Genomic DNA, 17,924 nt, shown 5'->3' with positions numbered 1-17,924 from the left:
GCACAAATTACGATATATAGTACAATAACATTACATTTTAAAAAAAAAATATAATTAGTACAAATACTTTTTTTTTGTTTCAATTACGAAAACAATTATATATGAACAAAATAGTTATCCAAAATTTGCACCTGAAACTTTCCAACCATAAAATATGTGCTATTTTATTTAAATCTATCTTTTAATAAAACAATACATCCATAACTTTTCAATTTCTAACTTACGTTTTTTTACCTTTAATTTTACATCAATTCCGTGCCTTTTATATTTCATCCCCTCTTCAGATTAACCACGTGATACTTTGCGTTATCTGCATTCACATACGTTTCATGATGCCTTAAAGTTTATATAAAAGATATATTGACAAAAAGGGCAAACATCAACCTGGCAAAAACTTGACAAACGAATCAAAACATTATCACATGTAAATCATTTAAATTAAACCAAATGGAAAACATGAATTCAAATATAAAGTAAATAATTCAAAAAACAATAACTACATAAAAAATTAAAATATACTTTATTGGAAACGACAACAACAACAACAACAACAACAACAACAACAACAACAACAACAACAACAACAACAACAACAACAACAACAACAACAACAACAACAACAACAACAACAACAACAACAACAACAACAACAACACTTAATATACTCACTATAATCAAATAAATAAATTAAACAATAAAATATAATCCACAACTTAGAAACTCAGAAGCAAATGAGCAATAGATTTTAAATAAATAAAGTGAATAGAAACTATTATAGGTATTGTAGGTTTTATAGCCATTATACAACCATAAATTCCAATATTTTAATTTTATTTTTAATTTATTTTGTGATATTATTTAATTAGATAATTGATTGCTGAGAAACTCAAGAGGTGAATTAAATAGGAAAAAATGTTAATGAAAATTATGGGTGTTAACTATTAAGTAATATAAAGAGTTTTAATCAATTTATTAACACATTATATTATAAAAATTAATTAAATAGGAAAAAGTTTTAATTAATTTGGTGGGTGTTAAGTATTATGAAGAGTTTTGATCAATTTATTACCATGTTTAATTAAAAAAAGAATTAAATAGGAAAAAATTTTAATAAAAATGGTGGGTGTTATGTAATATGAAGAGTTTTAATTAATTTATTAACATGTTTTATTACAAAAATTTCAATTAAAATTTCAATTTTAATTATAAATTATAAATTTTAGGGTAATTTGGTAACTTATACCTAATATAATATCAGTTTTCAAAATTTATACCTGACATAATTTGTTTTGAAAACTTATACCTAAAATCCTCTTTTCTTCTAAACTTGTTACCAAATGTAAAAAAAAAACCTGGAAAGACGATTTTGCCCTTACTATTGTAGTCCACCACCATTCTCCACCACCTTGACCCTTACCCACAACAACTAGCCATAGTCATAGACAAGACCACGACACCCCTTCTTCCACACCGACACCACCACCAATCCTATCAACGATGCATCATCACTTCCCTCCTGCCGGCGAACCCCTGTAGCTCCACCCCTAACCCGTCGAAACACCCACATGCCCACAAATTAAACCTTAACCCATATTCAACCAAACAACCTTCTTATTCTTCTCAAAAGAATTCAATCCACCTTACACCATGTTAATTACCACCACCTCTCCATTGCCGCCATCACCACTCCAGACGAAAAACACCACGTTGGCCTCACCTTCCTCCGCATCATCATCACCACTCAATGACGAATTGAGAAACTTTTGAGTATTATTCAAATTGGACTAACGCAGACAAGCATCTACTCCAACTTTCACAAAATAAATGGTGGTAACCCACATATATATTTCCAACAGAGTCATATTCCCAGCAAACATCTCTTATTGTTTATTTGAACAGTAATCAACTTTTGCTTACTAATGAACGAGTGGTCAAAGATTCACAACGATATTGGCACTATATTAGGCATCACCAGTGGAAGGAGATCGTCGGCGAAAAGACATCAGTGACGCGCTTATGATGGGATTAGTGCTGGTGTCAGTGGGCAAATAGCGGGTTTCAGGTGATGGTTATGGTGGATGTGGGGTTAATGGGTCAAGTGGTGGGATAAAAAGGTTGGGTGGAATAATTAGTAAGGGTAAAATGGTCTTTTTAAGTATTTTTTGAGATATTGGTATTAAGTTTAGAAGAAAATGGGATTTTAGGTATAAGTTTTTAAAAACAATTATCTTAGGTATAAGTTTTAAAAACTGGTATTATAATAGGTATAAGTTATCAATTTACCCTAAATTTTATTAACATGTTTTATCACTAAATTTTCAATTTAAATGTCAATATTAGTTATAAATTATGAAATTTTGATGTAAATTTCTAAGGTTACATAAATTTTAGAAAACAATATATTTAGTATACAAAAATCATTTAAGAATATAGATAATATCTTTTGATATTATAGATAAGTGAATTAAATTAACTTATAGATAAATGAATTAAATTAATGTCGTGTAATAATAAATTAATGCCGGTTGACGAAATGAGCGGAAAAAGGGGGATTGTCGTTGTCGGTAGGAACAGTGATGATGAGAGATGGGGTAATTGGGTATGATTGTGTGTGTGGCATTTGGGTTATGCGACTGACGTGAGCTTCAAATGTCTGCGTGGCTTTTTTTATCCTACGTGGCATTGTCTACGTGGACTTAATTGGTCATTTTAGGGTAGCCTTTTAATAATATTTTATAGATTAGTTATTAAATGAGCTATTTAAACATTTAACCACGCAAAATCGAGTCGGAATAAGGTATAAATGCAGGGTAAAAAGTGACTAAAATACTACTCATCAAAGGGGAAAGAGGGTTAATTATTTTAACTTCTTTACAAGGATAATTTGTGGAAACAAGACATTTCTTATTTTCTTTGAAGATTTAAAGGGGACTGTTCCTTTTTCTTCCTTATTTCGTATGTCAAACATAAAATTTATGGGAAATCTTTAAAGTTTTATTTTTTCTTATAAAGATGAGAGTTGCGTCCATGAGAGTTGATATTGAACCGCAATGTCAACACAATGATGGAAGCAAGGCCTCGAATAGGGTTGGATTTGCCAGAGACCTTTTAAAGGAGAGACTACCGTTTCTCAGTGCTTCGTGCAAAATTGAGAGAACAATACCTGGACTTTGTTTAAATGAGGTTTTAGGGCAGAGAAGATTTATGAAGGGGGTCTTAAAAAGACTTCCGCTTCAATCAAAAGGGGCAATAATCAGGACATGCCGGCGTTGGGCTTGGTTATTTACCTCTGACCCCGACAGTCCAGGGATTAAGTGGGCATATGAATTGAGTTTAACACATAAGCCATATCCTGAATTACCATGGAGGATGGTAACCACGAGGAATGGAGTAGAAGTAACCGCAAATTGCAGTTGTCTGGGTTTCTCAAATTTTGAGGAAATGAAGCTCTTTTACGAAGAATTCCGGTATAAGGCACCATCAGGGGATAGTAAGTCATCTCCAATTGTAATTGAGAGTTCTAATGAAGATGATGATAAAGTACAACAATCAATTTCAGAAGGTTGGTCGACTTCAGAGAGTCAAGAACTATAAAACCTTAGCGCTGAGGGCGCCTATAGGAGTTAATAAATGTAGCCTAGACGGAATAAATGCGTCTATAAGATAAATTCATTCATTTAATGTAATGACTGGAAGTCATTTATTGTTCCAAAGGTTCTTTGGAAACTGAATTACTCGAAGAAATCGAAAAGAACGGGTTGTGAAGAGTTGGGGCAGTTGTTCACATTTCAAACGTTGAAAACGGTTGAGTTCCTCAAAATATTATAAATATGATACTTTTTGGGTGAGAAGTTCATCTTTCCTTTCTTCTATTCCAGTATTAACTGATGAAATTATAACAAATCCTTTAAGAAAACGTGCAAGGGATCTGTTTGAAAAGGGCAGTCTGAGGCCTTGCCAGAATAACGAAGGGTCAAATCCTTTGTTCTTGATAGGGTCTGATGAGTCTCTGATGATTCTACAGATTTTTCCTAAACTAGGAAGGAAGAATCTGGTGGTTTGTTCTCAGGTTTATAGAGCATGGTATCAGTAGATAAAGCACTGTGATTTTTTGGCATAATAAGCCTAAGGTGAGGCACATAACCTGAGAAGTTTTCAGCGTCCGAAGGTTTCCTTGTGAATTAAAACCTTCGAACGGTAGGGGGGTATTTGTTGGCGCCTAATTTAGTTAGGGTACTAAATTTATTATTTTAAGGGTATGTGAGCCTGAGAACTAAAGAATAAAGTTATTGGGCCTAAGTCAAGTCAGTCCAAGATCGAAGACAAACGGAGTCCAAGATGACCAAAAAGTCCTAAAGGCAGAACGTTGGGTTAAGGGGCATGATAAGCCCTCATATGAAGCTTAAAGCTAGAAGACTCGGCGGTTTACTAACCGCCTCCCACTAAGGAGTAGTTTCCAAGAAGCCGGATGACGCCTATATAAGGAGGCATCTCATTCAAGCAAACAACAACTCAACCAACAACAACAACTACAACTTATTCTATCTTTAGATTAGTCTCTTAAGCGTAGCATAGATTAGCGTTAGAGGTAGAAGTAGAAGTATCACGGCGAGCTCATCCGATCATGAAGATAATCAGCCATCTATCCCTTAGTTTGTAATTTAGCATCCACAAGTACTCTTGTGAAGACTCTAGTTGATGGTGTGTTATTGGAATCTTCTTGATATATAAGTATCGTTGGGAATTCCTGTGTTTAAGTTTGAGAATTATATCATTCATTGTTGAGCGCTAAATTATTATAAGGAACTTAGCGTTGTTTATTAGATTACGCATCTAAAACCGTGGATCGAACCCTTGCATTCAAGGGTAGATCACAAAGTGTAGGAGGGTAGTTACGACCTCCAAGGTACCTTAAGGTACTAATCTTGTTTTCACACAAACACTCACAAAGAAACTCCTCACTTTGTTGTTGCACGGTGAATATGGCATTCTTGGCATGGTTGTGTCTTGATAGAGGATAATACTTCTCAAGGAAAGCTTCGTAATAAGATACATAAAAATGCATGTTATATAACATATATTATGTTCATTCTAGCATGTGTTATTTATATGTCTGTTATTTTAGCATGTTATACTACAGGTAGGACTTGGAATTAGAATGATTTTAGATGTGATATACAAATAAGATACATAAAAATGCATAAATGAATTAATGATAAATGTAAAGATGTCAAACAATAGTAATATTGCTAATATGCTACTGATGTGGGATAAAATTCATCGTTGGATGGACATACCAACTTAATGTCATTTTAATTAAAGAACTAGGAATCAATCTTAATTTTAATTAGTCATTATCTGCAGCTTCTCTATATTGACTAATGAAACGAGTAAGATCATGTTCTATAATAGATACTTTCCATCGTCGCAGAATTAAGTAAACTCTAGAATCTTATAGACAGGTCGATATGGATATTGTCTATAATTATAACCCCATTTCGGATAAGACTTTTCACTACGAAGCCTTTGATTCCTATGATTTACAACGTTCATATAATTTTCTATCATATGTATATATGTTCAACCTCCGCCATAAGTGTCATTGGAATAGCTACGCTAGTCTTTGGTGAGAATTTTTATAAGGGGGATACTAGTCAAATGGGTTCCCTCCTACTATGGCATATGGATTGTCACGGCCAGCGTGGCTAAGGTTTTGCGCATGAATATATGGATCATTAAATACAAGACCATTATCAACATTCGCTTGATATCTAAAATTATGAGGCTCTGACGTCCACCTATTGCCCATCCAATCTTTCATCAACGCTGGAGATTGAGCGCAGTTATCCCTGGGTGGATAACCTATTGGCGGTTCAAGTCCCTCATCCCTCATTCCAGGGTTAACACTTGGTGTAGGATACCGACCTTGCCTATTAGGTGACATCCTACTGGGGTGGCATTAGTTATTGGTCCTATTAGTATTGGTCGAGTACCATTGTAAGGATTTACTCTTGCAACACCTCGAACTCCAAAATAAAATACAACACTGATAACTCTAAGCACTTTGATTACTATCCAAAGGTCTTGATGATTCATACAACCGGATTCTGATACCATGATGCATGCATGGTGCCTCATATACACTTGAATGAGTAAGTAAAAGATTTCGTGATCTAGGCTATCTGAAACTACTATGAATAGTTGCAGGCAGGCCCCTAATACTTTCTCTGTTCTATAGTTCACTTTTTTGAACCCATCATCGAATAACATAAACGCTTATTTAAGCTATTATGTCTATATCAATCAACGGTTCCAAATGGCTTTTGACCTCTTGGGTTACATTTTTTTGATAAATCATTTTGAGTAGCGGTAAAGCGACCTTTCATTTGTTGTAACACCCTCACTAACTCCCTTAATTGGTTATCCTCAAGATTGTGAGCAAGTGATCTCACAATATTAGTGAAAACTCTAACATTTTATTGGGTTAAGAGTCTATATATAGTGTTCATAAAAATCTTATTTCAAAGCCTCTCGAACCTCAACTAACACAGTATTTTGGGATCCTACATATTTCTTACATAATTTACGTAAATAGCGTTTATTTACGTCAATCTATATCTTCTGTCACATTTCCCATGTGTGCCGACTCCCTATTTGTGTTAACATATTCATCATTAGGAGTAGATCTAGAAAGAGTGTTGTCCAAGTTCTCTTCATGGGTACTCTCCAATGAATCATCACTGTTAGATATATTTTTGCAAGGGTGCATTCACAGCGTTGGTAAAGTCTTGATCTTTACCTTCATCGTCTGCTTCTCTCATTCTATGCCTTGATCTAGTATAGTACATTTCTCAATTCTTAATGAGATTTATTATGTTAGAAGAACTAATTATGTAAAATCTCCCATTATAGTCCCTAAAAATGTACAATATTTGCGTGGAATCAAACATAGTACCCTAAGGTACCTTGGGATGATAAATACTCCACATTGTATATATAAGAGTGAATTATCAATTACACCCACGCATAATTCACTTTTTTAAACTAACTCCCACGTCAATTTTTTTTAATAATTTACCCCCAAATTATTTGCTCAGGTTATATTTTGCACCCTTAACCATTTTCAGGCAAAAAAAATAAATAATTGACGATTTTACCCCTGCGTCTTGCTTTCTCTTTCTCTATACAACTTTGTAAACAAACAAGTGATCATTTCCAAACCATTTTTGATGACTAATCACTTCAATGTATATAGGGTTTAAAGAGGAAGGCCTTCAGAAGGCGTGCTGTGGAGATGCTAACAACAAGTATAACTTCAACATGAACAAGCTTTCTGGAGCGAAGGCGCGTCAGTTTATGCGAACCCGAAGAAAAAGATACGATTGGGACTAATCCATCTAACCCAGCACGCGTATCTGCATATGGCTCAATACCTTCTCAAACGCATTGTTCCTGGAATCCTTCAAGTTGTTTAAGATGATTATTCTGTTTTTTATACTAGGAGATTAAATTTTTGAGTGCATTAGAGAGATTTGATTGCGTTACTTTAGTATTAGTATGCAAGTTTTACTTAGTGAATTCAACAGAGTTTTGATTGTCTCTGTTTATATTTTGTTATCCAAGATTTCACAACATTAATGAATTGTTAACAATCAATTAACATCTTGGCCTCTAAATAGGATTACAGCTTTAACAGTTAACACGAACGCTTTTGCTTTCTCTTTCTCTTCTTTCCACCTCATTTTATGGGTTCTTCATCTAATTTCCCCAAAAATTTTCCACCAAAAATTTTCCCCAAATCTCCATCATAATCAAGCAATTGATGAAGATGAAGAACCAATCGAAATCCTAATTGAACCATTCACTAAAGAACAATTAATCATGATTGTTGCGGATTGAAATGCGGTCGGGAGCGAAGAAGGTGTTGAAGGAGCCGCAAAGGACGATATCGGATCGAACTGTGTCATGTCAGCTTGCTGCGGTTGGGCCTATGGCTGGGAGGAGTGGGGGCGTGGCTGGGTTTGTTGACGTCGGTTGGGGTTTCAGACGAAGTATACATACACAGAGAAGAGAATGATAGAGATGGGAAAGTGGGGAAATAAGTCAACAATCTACTTAATAAAAGAATAAGGGCAAAATCGTCATATTTAAACAAAAAATTTGAATTTCGATGGAAAATTGGCCTGAAAATGGTATTGGGTGCAAAATGTAACCTGAGCAAATAATTTGGGGGTAAATTATTAAAAAAATTTGACGTGGGAGTTAGTTTAAAAAAGTGCATTACGGGTGGGTGTAATTGATAATTTACTCTATATATAACAAGCAATATGTAGTTTGAAATGGTTTTGTAATACACCTGAAGTCCTTAACCACAAAATGGATTAAACTAGGTCTACTTTTGACTAAAACCATACAACAACTTAACAATAAAATAAAATTAAAAATACACGAGGAAAAATCAAAGTCAAAACCATTACAACGCCTAACCCACAACCAAAACAAAGCTACTCCGTAGTTGTTAAAATTCATAAAACAAATCAAAACCATCAAACTAATACCAACCATAATCACCTCATGGCAGCAGCTGTGCAAGAGCTAGGATTATCGGATGGAGGCCCCACATGGCCGGAACTCCTAGGGTCTCACAACTGGGCCCACCTCTTGGACCCAATAAACAACGAACTCCGCCACCTCGTCATCCGATGTGGCGACTTCTGCCAAGTCACCTACGACACCTTCATAAACGACACTAACTCAGCCTACTGCGGCTGCAGCCGCTACGGAAAACATCATCTCCTTCAAAAGACGGCATTTCCGGGTGGCTCCGACAAATATGACGTGGTTGGGTTTCTGTACGCGACAGCGCGAGTGAGCGTGCACGAGGCCTTCCTTCTCAAGTCGATGTCGAGGGAGAAATGGGATAGGGAGTCGAATTGGATCGGGTTTATTGCGGTATCGAATGACGCGGCCAGTGCAGCCATGGGGAGAAGGGAGATTTATGTAGTGTGGCGTGGGACAACTAGGAATTATGAGTGGGTTAATGTTCTTGGTGCTAAACATCATTCCGCAAAACATCTTCTTCGGGAACATTATGATCATCATCAATCTGGTATGACAGACCACTTTCTCCTCTGAACCGCGCACACCTCCTCTCTTTCATTTTTTGTTTTTCCAGATCTACAAACCTACTTGTCGTTTCTGATGGTGGGTCATGTTTTATTATTTATGGTCAGTGTGGTGGTGCGTCGGTTTTTTTTTGTGACAGACCGTGGTGGTGGTCAGTGTGGCAGGCGGGGAAGGAGAGGAAGGGGGAGGAGGTGTGTCGGTTTTTTTTTATTTGGTTTGATTTTTTCAGTTTTTTATTTAAAATTTCCAGATGTGTTTTATTATTTATGGGTTAATTTTTCTTAATAGATGACATTTTAATTTTTCCGATCTAATTTGTTTTTATTATTGTTATATAATTTTTTTGTTTTTAGATATTGTTACATTAATTTTTTTTCTTTGTGTGTTTTTTTTTTTTTGTGATCTTGTTTTTATTAAAGTTATTCGTCTCATAAAAAACCGTCTTTTTATTATTGTTATTTGGTTTTTTTCTTAGATTTACGGGTTTTTTTGTTAGATTTACGGGTTTTTGTCTTAGATTTACGGGTTTTTTTTTGTTAGATTTACGACTAAAGTTATACTTATTTATGTCTTAGATTTACGGGTTTTTGTCTTAGATTTGTTGATTTTAATTTTTCATATTTATTTGATTTTTATAAAAGCTACACTATTTATGACTAAAGTTATACACTTAAAACATTAAAGTTATACTATTTACAACTAAAGTTATACCCTTAAAACATTAAAGTTACACAATTTATACTATTTTGTTGTGTGTTGTTATTTACTTATTATGTTGTTATTTACTTATTTTATATTTTTTTTTATTTCAAATATGTCTTATATTACATTTTGATATTTAGATAATGACTTTTTTTTTTTTCAGATCTAGTATTGTTGGTTTAAAGTTAGTATTGGTGGTTTTTAGGATTTCAGTTATATATTGGACTAAAGTTATACGATTTTCGACTAAAGTTATACAATTTTGGAATAAAGTTATGCGATTTTGTAGTAAAGTTACACAATTTTGGACTAAAGTTATACAAATATGGACTAAAGTTATACATATGAAGGACTAAAGTTATACAAAAATTGACTAAAGTTATGCAAATAAGAACTAAAGTTATACAAATAAGGACTAGAGTTATACAAAAATGGACTAAAGTTATACAAAAAATATCTAAAGTTATACAAATATGGACTAAAGTTATATAAATAAGGACTAAAGTTATACAAAAATTGACTAAAGTTATACAAATAAGGACTAAAGTTATACAAATAAGGACTAAAGTTATACAAAAATGGACTAAAGTTATACAAATATGGACTAAAAGTTATACAAATATGGACTAAATTTATAGAAACAGTACTTATATAAATTCAAATTTATAGTGTTGGTTTTTATTTGTTATTTTTTGTTGTTATGCTTATATTTTTTTTTTCATTTGTCAACAAAGAGAATTGAGAAAATAAAAGTTATACTTTCATTGAAATTACACATATTTATACTGGAGTTATACCTTCGTTGAGTAGAAGTTATTCATATCGTTACTAGAGTTATACTTTCATTGAGTAGAACTTCAACACATTTTTAATGTAGATATTTGTATAACTTTAGTCCATTTTTGTATAACTTTAGTTCATTTTTGTATAACTTTAGTCCTTATTTGTATAACTTTAGTCCATATTTGTATAACTTTAGTCAATTTTTGTATAACTTTAGTCCTTATTTGTATAACTTTAGTCCATATTTGTATAACTTTAGGCAATTTTTGTATAACTTTAGTCCATTTTTGTATAACTTTAGTCCATAACAGTATAACTTTTGCCCATAACTGTATAACTTTCATAATTTTATATCATTTTTATATAAAAATGTGAAATATAAGATTAAAATCAACAAATTATAAGAATTTTTATATAGCTAAGATTAAAACAACAAATTTTATGAAAAATATTTTAGTAGATCTTAGATGAAAAAAAGTATCTCACAAAAAAAACGAGATTTAAAACCCGAAATCTTAAAAAAACGTATAACAAGAAGAGATTTGAAAAGAATAAATAACAACAAAAATTAACAAATAAAATAAACCGACCCCAAACAACAAATTTAACACAAAATCTGAAAAAAAAAAAAAAAAGTGACGGAAATAATGAGACGCAAAATCTGGAAAAAAAACGAATTTATAAAAGTTACCGGCGGCAGCGGTGGTGGTGGCGGTGGGTGTGGGTGGCGGTGGGGTGTCGGGTGGGGTAGTGGTGCGTGGTGGTGAATGAAGAAGAAATGAATGAATGATTTATTTGGGTTTTTAGAGAGGAAGAAGAAGTGAGATGTAGAGAGAGGAGAAGGAGTTGTGATAATGAGATGATGAATGATTAGTGAGGTAGGTTAATTGAATTGATGAGTTAATTAGAGAAAATGTGGAGGGATTAATTTGTAGCCACATATTGACATCAAATTCTAGCCTTCAATTGCCTTCATCCAAGGGCCCTTAGAAGGACTTATGGACCCAAATACATATGGTCGACTTAGTTGATCCTCTCTCTCTCTCTCTCTCTCTCTCTCTCTCTATCTCTCTCTCTCTATATATATATATAGAATTAGGATCAAATGAGTCCACCTTCTTTAAAGGTGAAATTCACGAGTCAATTCTAACCATTAGATTATAACAAAATCAAGGGCTAAGATTAAATCTCAAAATATGAGGCCTATATAAAAACATAACAAAACCCTAAATTTTTCATTTCATGCCTCACAAACCCATTTCTCACTTCTCTCTCTTTTTCCCTACTTTCTCTCTCCAACTCCACAGCCACCACCCGACACCAGCTCTGCCGCCACCCTCCACCACCACACCCCCGCACCTCCTCTCCTCTCCCGTCCGTTATTTTTTTTTTGCTTCAGATCTGCGGCCTTCCCCCGTCGTCCTCTAACTCTTTTCTATCCTCTTTTTGGCCTGCCTCACTCCCGCCGCCCTCAACCACCTCCTGCCACGCCACACAACCACCGCCGCCCTTCACGTCTCTGCTTCCCACACTCCCGCTTCTCTCTCCACTGCCACGCCACAACCCATGTCACGCCGCCCTGCCGCCTCCAATGCTACGCCGCCGCTTCAAAACAGCCGCCTCTTCCCCTCACACCCCAGATCTACAACACAAAACAGCCGCCTTTTATCGCCCACTGCTACGCCCTCTTATCTCCTCTTTTCGGCCTCCACTTCCGCATTTTTATTGTGTTACTTTTTTATTTTTTTGTTGGTGGTGGGTGAGACTCAGATCTGACTATTGAATTTTTTTTTTGTTGGTAGTTATTGGAGATGGCGAGGGTGGTGGAGGGTTTTTGGTTGTGGTGGTTGATGGTGGTTGTGGGTGGTATTTTTAGATTTGCTTTTTCTTGGGGTTTTGGCGGTAGTTGTCAGAGGTGGACAGTGGTGGCCGTGGGTTAGATGGGTGGTGGTCGTTTTTTGTTTTAAGATTTAGTTTTACTTGTTTTTTTTTGATTTTTTCCTTCGCTTGTGGTGGCCGCGAATCTGGGTGGTGTCATTTGGGGTGGTTGTTGGCGGTGTCGTTTGTGGCGGGTCATATGTGGGGATGTTGGTAGTGGTGCGTGGCCTTCTACATTCCTTTTTTTTTCAGATCTGGTGGTGCGTGGTGGTAAGTTGTGGTGGCGAGGTTTTTCTGCCGCATCTCTTATTTCTCGTTTTTTTTCTATATTTTAAGTGGTGGCTGTTGTCGGCTGTTGGTGGTGGGACTGTGGCGGTGTTTGTTGGTGGTGGGTCGTGTGGCTGGTGGTGTGACAATTGGGGTGACAAAGGCGGTGGTTGTTAACGGCGGGGTGTTTAACGATATGGACTGAAATGACATGAATAAGGACTAAACTTATGTAAATTCAAATTATTATATCCAAAATCACCCTATTTAGTATAAAATTTCACCGTCAAGGGTTAAAGTTTCATTCCTAAAAGAATAACATTTCATGAACAAGGACTAAACTTAATCCATTAAAATTAAAAATGGCCAAAAAAAATAAAGTTTCAATTTTTAGCATTAAAGTTTCACTCGTATAAGATTAAAGTTACAATTATAAATTTATGAAATTAAATAAATATTAGTCATTAAAGTTTCACTTTAAAACATTAAAGGTTCACTCGTATACTATTAAAGTTACTGTCAAAAATTAGTTAAATTAAATAAATACAAGTCTCAGTTACATGATTTCATAAAATCAAATTTTTTATTAAAAAATGGGCTAAAAAAAATAAAGTTACATTTTTTTGCATTAACGTTTCAGTCGTAGAACATTAAAGTTATATTCAAAAATACAAAAATTAAGTAAATACAAGTCACAATTACTTTATTTCATAAAATAAAATTTTTATATTAAAAAATGGGCTAAAAAAATTAAAGTTACATTTTTTTGCATTAAAGTTTCGGTCGTAGAACATTAAAGTTATATTCAAAAATACAAAAATTTAAAATTTTATATATAAAATGTATATAAAATGATTTTAAAAAATTAAAGTTACAAATGTAAAGAATTAAAGTTACATTCACAGATTAAAGTTTCACTTTTAAAACATTAAAGTTTCATTTTAAAATTGCTTAAAAGTTTCAAATCTCAACCATCAATCTTAGAAGATCAATGGCTTAGACAGACTTTGACTCACCATTTTAGGTGGACTCATTTGAACTTGACTCTATATATATATATATATATATATATATATATATATATATGCTGCATTTTGTTGGTGATTTTCTTTGTTCATTTGCTTTATGCATATTTTCGTTTATCAAACTCGTTACTTTCTCGTCGCAATTATTTGTCTGCCTTTGATATAAAAGATTATCTCTCACAAAGAATAAAAAAGACAAACAAATAAATGGAACAGATGGAGTATTTCCTATAATTTGGAAAAGACGAAATTCGAGATTTACTCGATTTCAAACGAAATGCCTATGGCGTCGTCGTCTATTAGGGTGTTGCAATTAGAATGGTGGATATTTTATGTATAATTTCGCTGATTAAACCGTTACTCGTTATTGCCTTCAACACAATAAACAAATGATTAAGATGGAGGGAGTATTTGCTATAATTTGATTATAAATGTGTTATATATAATCCATCTAAAACCTTCAGCTACTTGGAGTCATACATCAAGACTCAAGAGTAGATTCCAACAATGCATAATGTTCGCCAACTACTCTAGCTTTTTCAAGGTTTTAATAGTAATAAATTTAATAAATCATGTCTCTTCTAATATCTCTCACTTAGTCACTTATAATTTTACGAGCACTAGCTCTTATAAAACTATTTATTTTAGCAATTCTTTTTATACGTGGTTGGGCCATTTTTGTTGGTGTTATTTACGTACAGTTTTATCATTGACAATAATAACCCATAGCGAACTAATTAATTTGTATCACTAAAGATCATTTTACGAAATTTATCCTTTATTAAATTTGTGCTTCAATTTTACAATTACACAAACTTATCGTAAAATTACAATCGAAAAGTTGTATTGTTATTAATTTGACATATACAATAACTTTCTTTTATTAGTTACTCATACAAAACTAAAGATTGCCTTGTTTTTATAAATCTTATTCAAACAGACCAAGATCACACAGAAGACGACAGCGACGACGAAAGCGATCATCATCACAGGGAGCCAAAAGTAATGAGGGGCTGGCTTACAATTTACACATCCGACGACCCAAAATCCCCCTTCACAAAACTTAGTGCAAGAGTACAACTATTAACCAAGATCAAACATTTGCTTGAACAATATAAAGATGAAAACCTAAGCATCACGTTCACCGGCCATAGCTTAGGAGCAACATTATCAATCCTAAGTGCTTTTGACATTGTCGAAAACCTAGGGACCGATATCCCGGTTTCAGCCATTGTTTTTGGTTGCCCTAAAGTGGGAAACAAGTTGTTTAAGGAGAGGTTTGAAGCACATTCAAATCTAAAAGTACTCCATGTTAAAAATGTTATTGATTTAATCCCACATTACCCTCCAAGGCTTATGAAGTATGTTCACATAGGGATCGAGCTTGAGATTGACACGAGAAAATCACATTATCTAAAGGACTCGAAAAACCCTAGTGATTGGCACAATTTGCAAGCAATGTTACATGTTGTAAGTGGTTGGCATGGGATTAAAAGAGAGTTTCATATTATGGTTAAGAGAAGTATTGCATTGGTTAATAAATCATGTGATTTTTTAAAGGAGGAATGTTTGGTTCCTCCGGCTTGGTGGGTTGAAAAGAACAAAGGAATGGTGATGAATGAGGAAGGGGAATGGGAGTTGACTAGTCCTGAGGAACATCCTACTCCTGAATTTGATTAACCAATTCAACTATTTTTAGTTTATTAATTTTATTTTATATGTCAATTGTGATATGTCATTTGTTGTTAATATTATAATTTGATTTGATTGTAGAAAACTAATTTGCCATGAAATAAATTATTGCGAGCACTAGAATTTTTTTTTGGGGGACGAAAAGAGTAGGCATTATATTAAAAAAAATTAGAGTTTCCAAATACATTAAGGGGGAGGATCCGGATAAATAGGCGTAATAGCCGACATGAAGTCCAAACTACCAGCACAAATTACAAAAGATAGGGCATAATCCCAATCAAAACAACCATTGCATGAACTATTGTCCTTGATGGAGAAAATAACAATCGCATCTGCCACACTATTGGCCGACCTCTTCTCAAACATGATCTTCTAGCGGAGTGAATCCTTCAATTGTTCCCTACACTCAATTATAAAATCAGCATAAGGACCACAAGGGAGATCATTACTCAAAATCGCATGACGGTATTAAGACAGTCCGAGGCAATCAACAAATCCCCTATTTACTAAATGAATAGGCGAAACTCCAACATTTCCCGCCTAAAACATATTTCCTAGAATAGTGCTTGAAATTTTTCTTTAAAATATATACTATAGGTGTGGACATCATAAGTTATAAATGGACATTAAGGAGAAACAAGAAAAATAAGTGAACTGTCAATTTAAATTTTATAAATAATACACTAGAAAGTAAAACTTTATAAATAAGGTGCATATATTGTATGGGGTCTATATTAATAACTCTATAAATACCGCGCGTTCATTGCGCGGGGTCTAAACTAGTTATCCATGAACAAATTAGAAAGACGCAATAACCCTTCTATAATGGCGAACACCTCACAAATGAATGGGTTATGGGCAACCAAGCGAGTAAACCACCCCCGAACCCAAGAGCCAATGTAACAACCTGAATTTTCGCGACCAAAAATACTTAGCAAGATATAGAAAGTTCACGGCTGTCACTCCACACTTAGCTATTAAACTAAGCGCAAGGTAGATATAGAGACGATAGTTAAAAAAAATAGATTATATGTCTCAAAACAATATTAAAACAAATAAGTTGTCGCAACGAAAGATTTTAAGTCTTACAAAATCCAAAACAATAAATAAAATCCAATTTTGATAAATTTAAAAAAGTGTATAAATAAATTAAGGCGGAGTTCTTTATTCAAGATCCTTCCTCGCTCATACTACTCCCAGATCCAATATGCACCCATGCAGCATCTCAAGTGTACCTATCAACTATCAATTGTACCCAAAATCACAGACAGGTACAGGTTCTAGCGGGGGAACGACCCAAACATAAGGATGTCAGCAAAGCTGAGTTTAAGAAAATAAGAAATACTGGCAAATTCATAAACAGTATTATAAATTAACAAAGCTTCAAAACCAAAGTAAAAGCAAGAAATATATTCCAAAATCAATTGTTGTAATTTCAATAATATTAACCAAACAGTTCAAAATCCATAACTTTTACCACTTGTGTGCCAAGGTCCTACTCTTGACCCGGTCTAGAGGCAGCACCCGTACTTTGTTAGACTCATAAAAGTGCGCACCTCTCACATTTGGACAGTCAGTATGATGGAACCGCCAAAGGAGAAAGTCTAACTACCTAGCGAGTGGGGGCCGGACAATCCCCACCCAAATAAACTCGGGCCAAGAGTTAAGTTTTCGGGACGAAATCCCAGGAGCGTCAAAGACGACCTTAAACCTTCTAGACCAGAAGAAAACCAAAATTTCCAAAGCGGAATTAGCCGAAACCACTCCAATGTGTATTATTCAACATTTAGAAGTACAAGTTAAAACTCATCGATGTTAAAATATTATAAATACAGTTTAAACGTTAAACCGAACATGTTCTTTACTTAATTTTAAAAGGGGTAAAAGTTTCAAACTGGACAACTTCTTAAGCAATTGAATTGTACCACTATCACCCTCATACCTAAGGTTAGCAGGCCAGTACATGTGCATGAGTTCAGGCCTATAGCATGCTGTAACATACTCTACAAATGCATTGCCAAAATCTTGTGTACTAGGCTTGGACAAGTGCTGCCTGATATTGTCAGTTGTAACCAAGGAGCTTTTATTAAGGGCAGGACCATTGTGGAAAATGTGCTCATCTATCAAGACTTGGTCAGGTTGTATAAGAGGAGGTCTGCCTCTCCCAGATGTTTACTTAAAATTAACTTGAGGAAGGCATATGACACAGTTGAGTGGGGATTTGTTCAAGCCATGCTTCAGAAGTTAAATTTCCCTCCTAGATTCATTGATGTGATTATGGTCTGCATTTCTATCCCCTCATACTCCCTGGCTCTAAATGGTAATAATTTTGGGTTCTTTAAAGGTCAGAGGGGGCTCAGGCAAGGAGATCCTCTCTCCCCTCTAATCTTCACTCTCTGTATAGAATACCTGTCAAGAATTTTAACTGTGGTTTCTCAACAAGACAGTTTT

The 17,924-nt window shown here is 34.4% G+C and overlaps 1 protein-coding gene across 1 annotated transcript; it reads left to right on the top strand.

Annotated features, from left to right (window-relative positions):
• The first annotated feature begins 8,466 nt into the window (after nucleotides 1-8,466).
• On the top strand, nucleotides 8,467-15,569 carry LOC141616797 (phospholipase A1-IIdelta-like). Its single transcript, XM_074433943.1, has 2 exons — nucleotides 8,467-9,109; nucleotides 14,722-15,569. Exons 1-2 carry the CDS (start codon nucleotides 8,575-8,577, stop codon nucleotides 15,459-15,461), a joined length of 1,275 nt encoding a protein of 424 aa, XP_074290044.1. The 5' UTR covers nucleotides 8,467-8,574; the 3' UTR covers nucleotides 15,462-15,569.
• The last annotated feature ends 2,355 nt before the right edge of the window (nucleotides 15,570-17,924 follow it).

Source organism: Silene latifolia, chromosome X, assembly GCF_048544455.1.
Source record: "Silene latifolia isolate original U9 population chromosome X, ASM4854445v1, whole genome shotgun sequence".
NCBI classification, from domain to species: Eukaryota; Viridiplantae; Streptophyta; class Magnoliopsida; order Caryophyllales; family Caryophyllaceae; genus Silene; species Silene latifolia.
This window is presented reverse-complemented; position numbering and strand designations above follow the sequence as displayed.

Bases quoted from the DNA above. Each gene is read 5' to 3' on its own strand.
- LOC141616797 (XM_074433943.1), top strand. From the start codon at position 8,575: ATGGCAGCAGCTGTGCAAGAGCTAGGATTATCGGATGGAGGCCCCACA. The intron at 9,110-14,721 runs GTATGACAGACC...TTATTCAAACAG, and splicing joins TTATGATCATCATCAATCTG to ACCAAGATCACACAGAAGAC.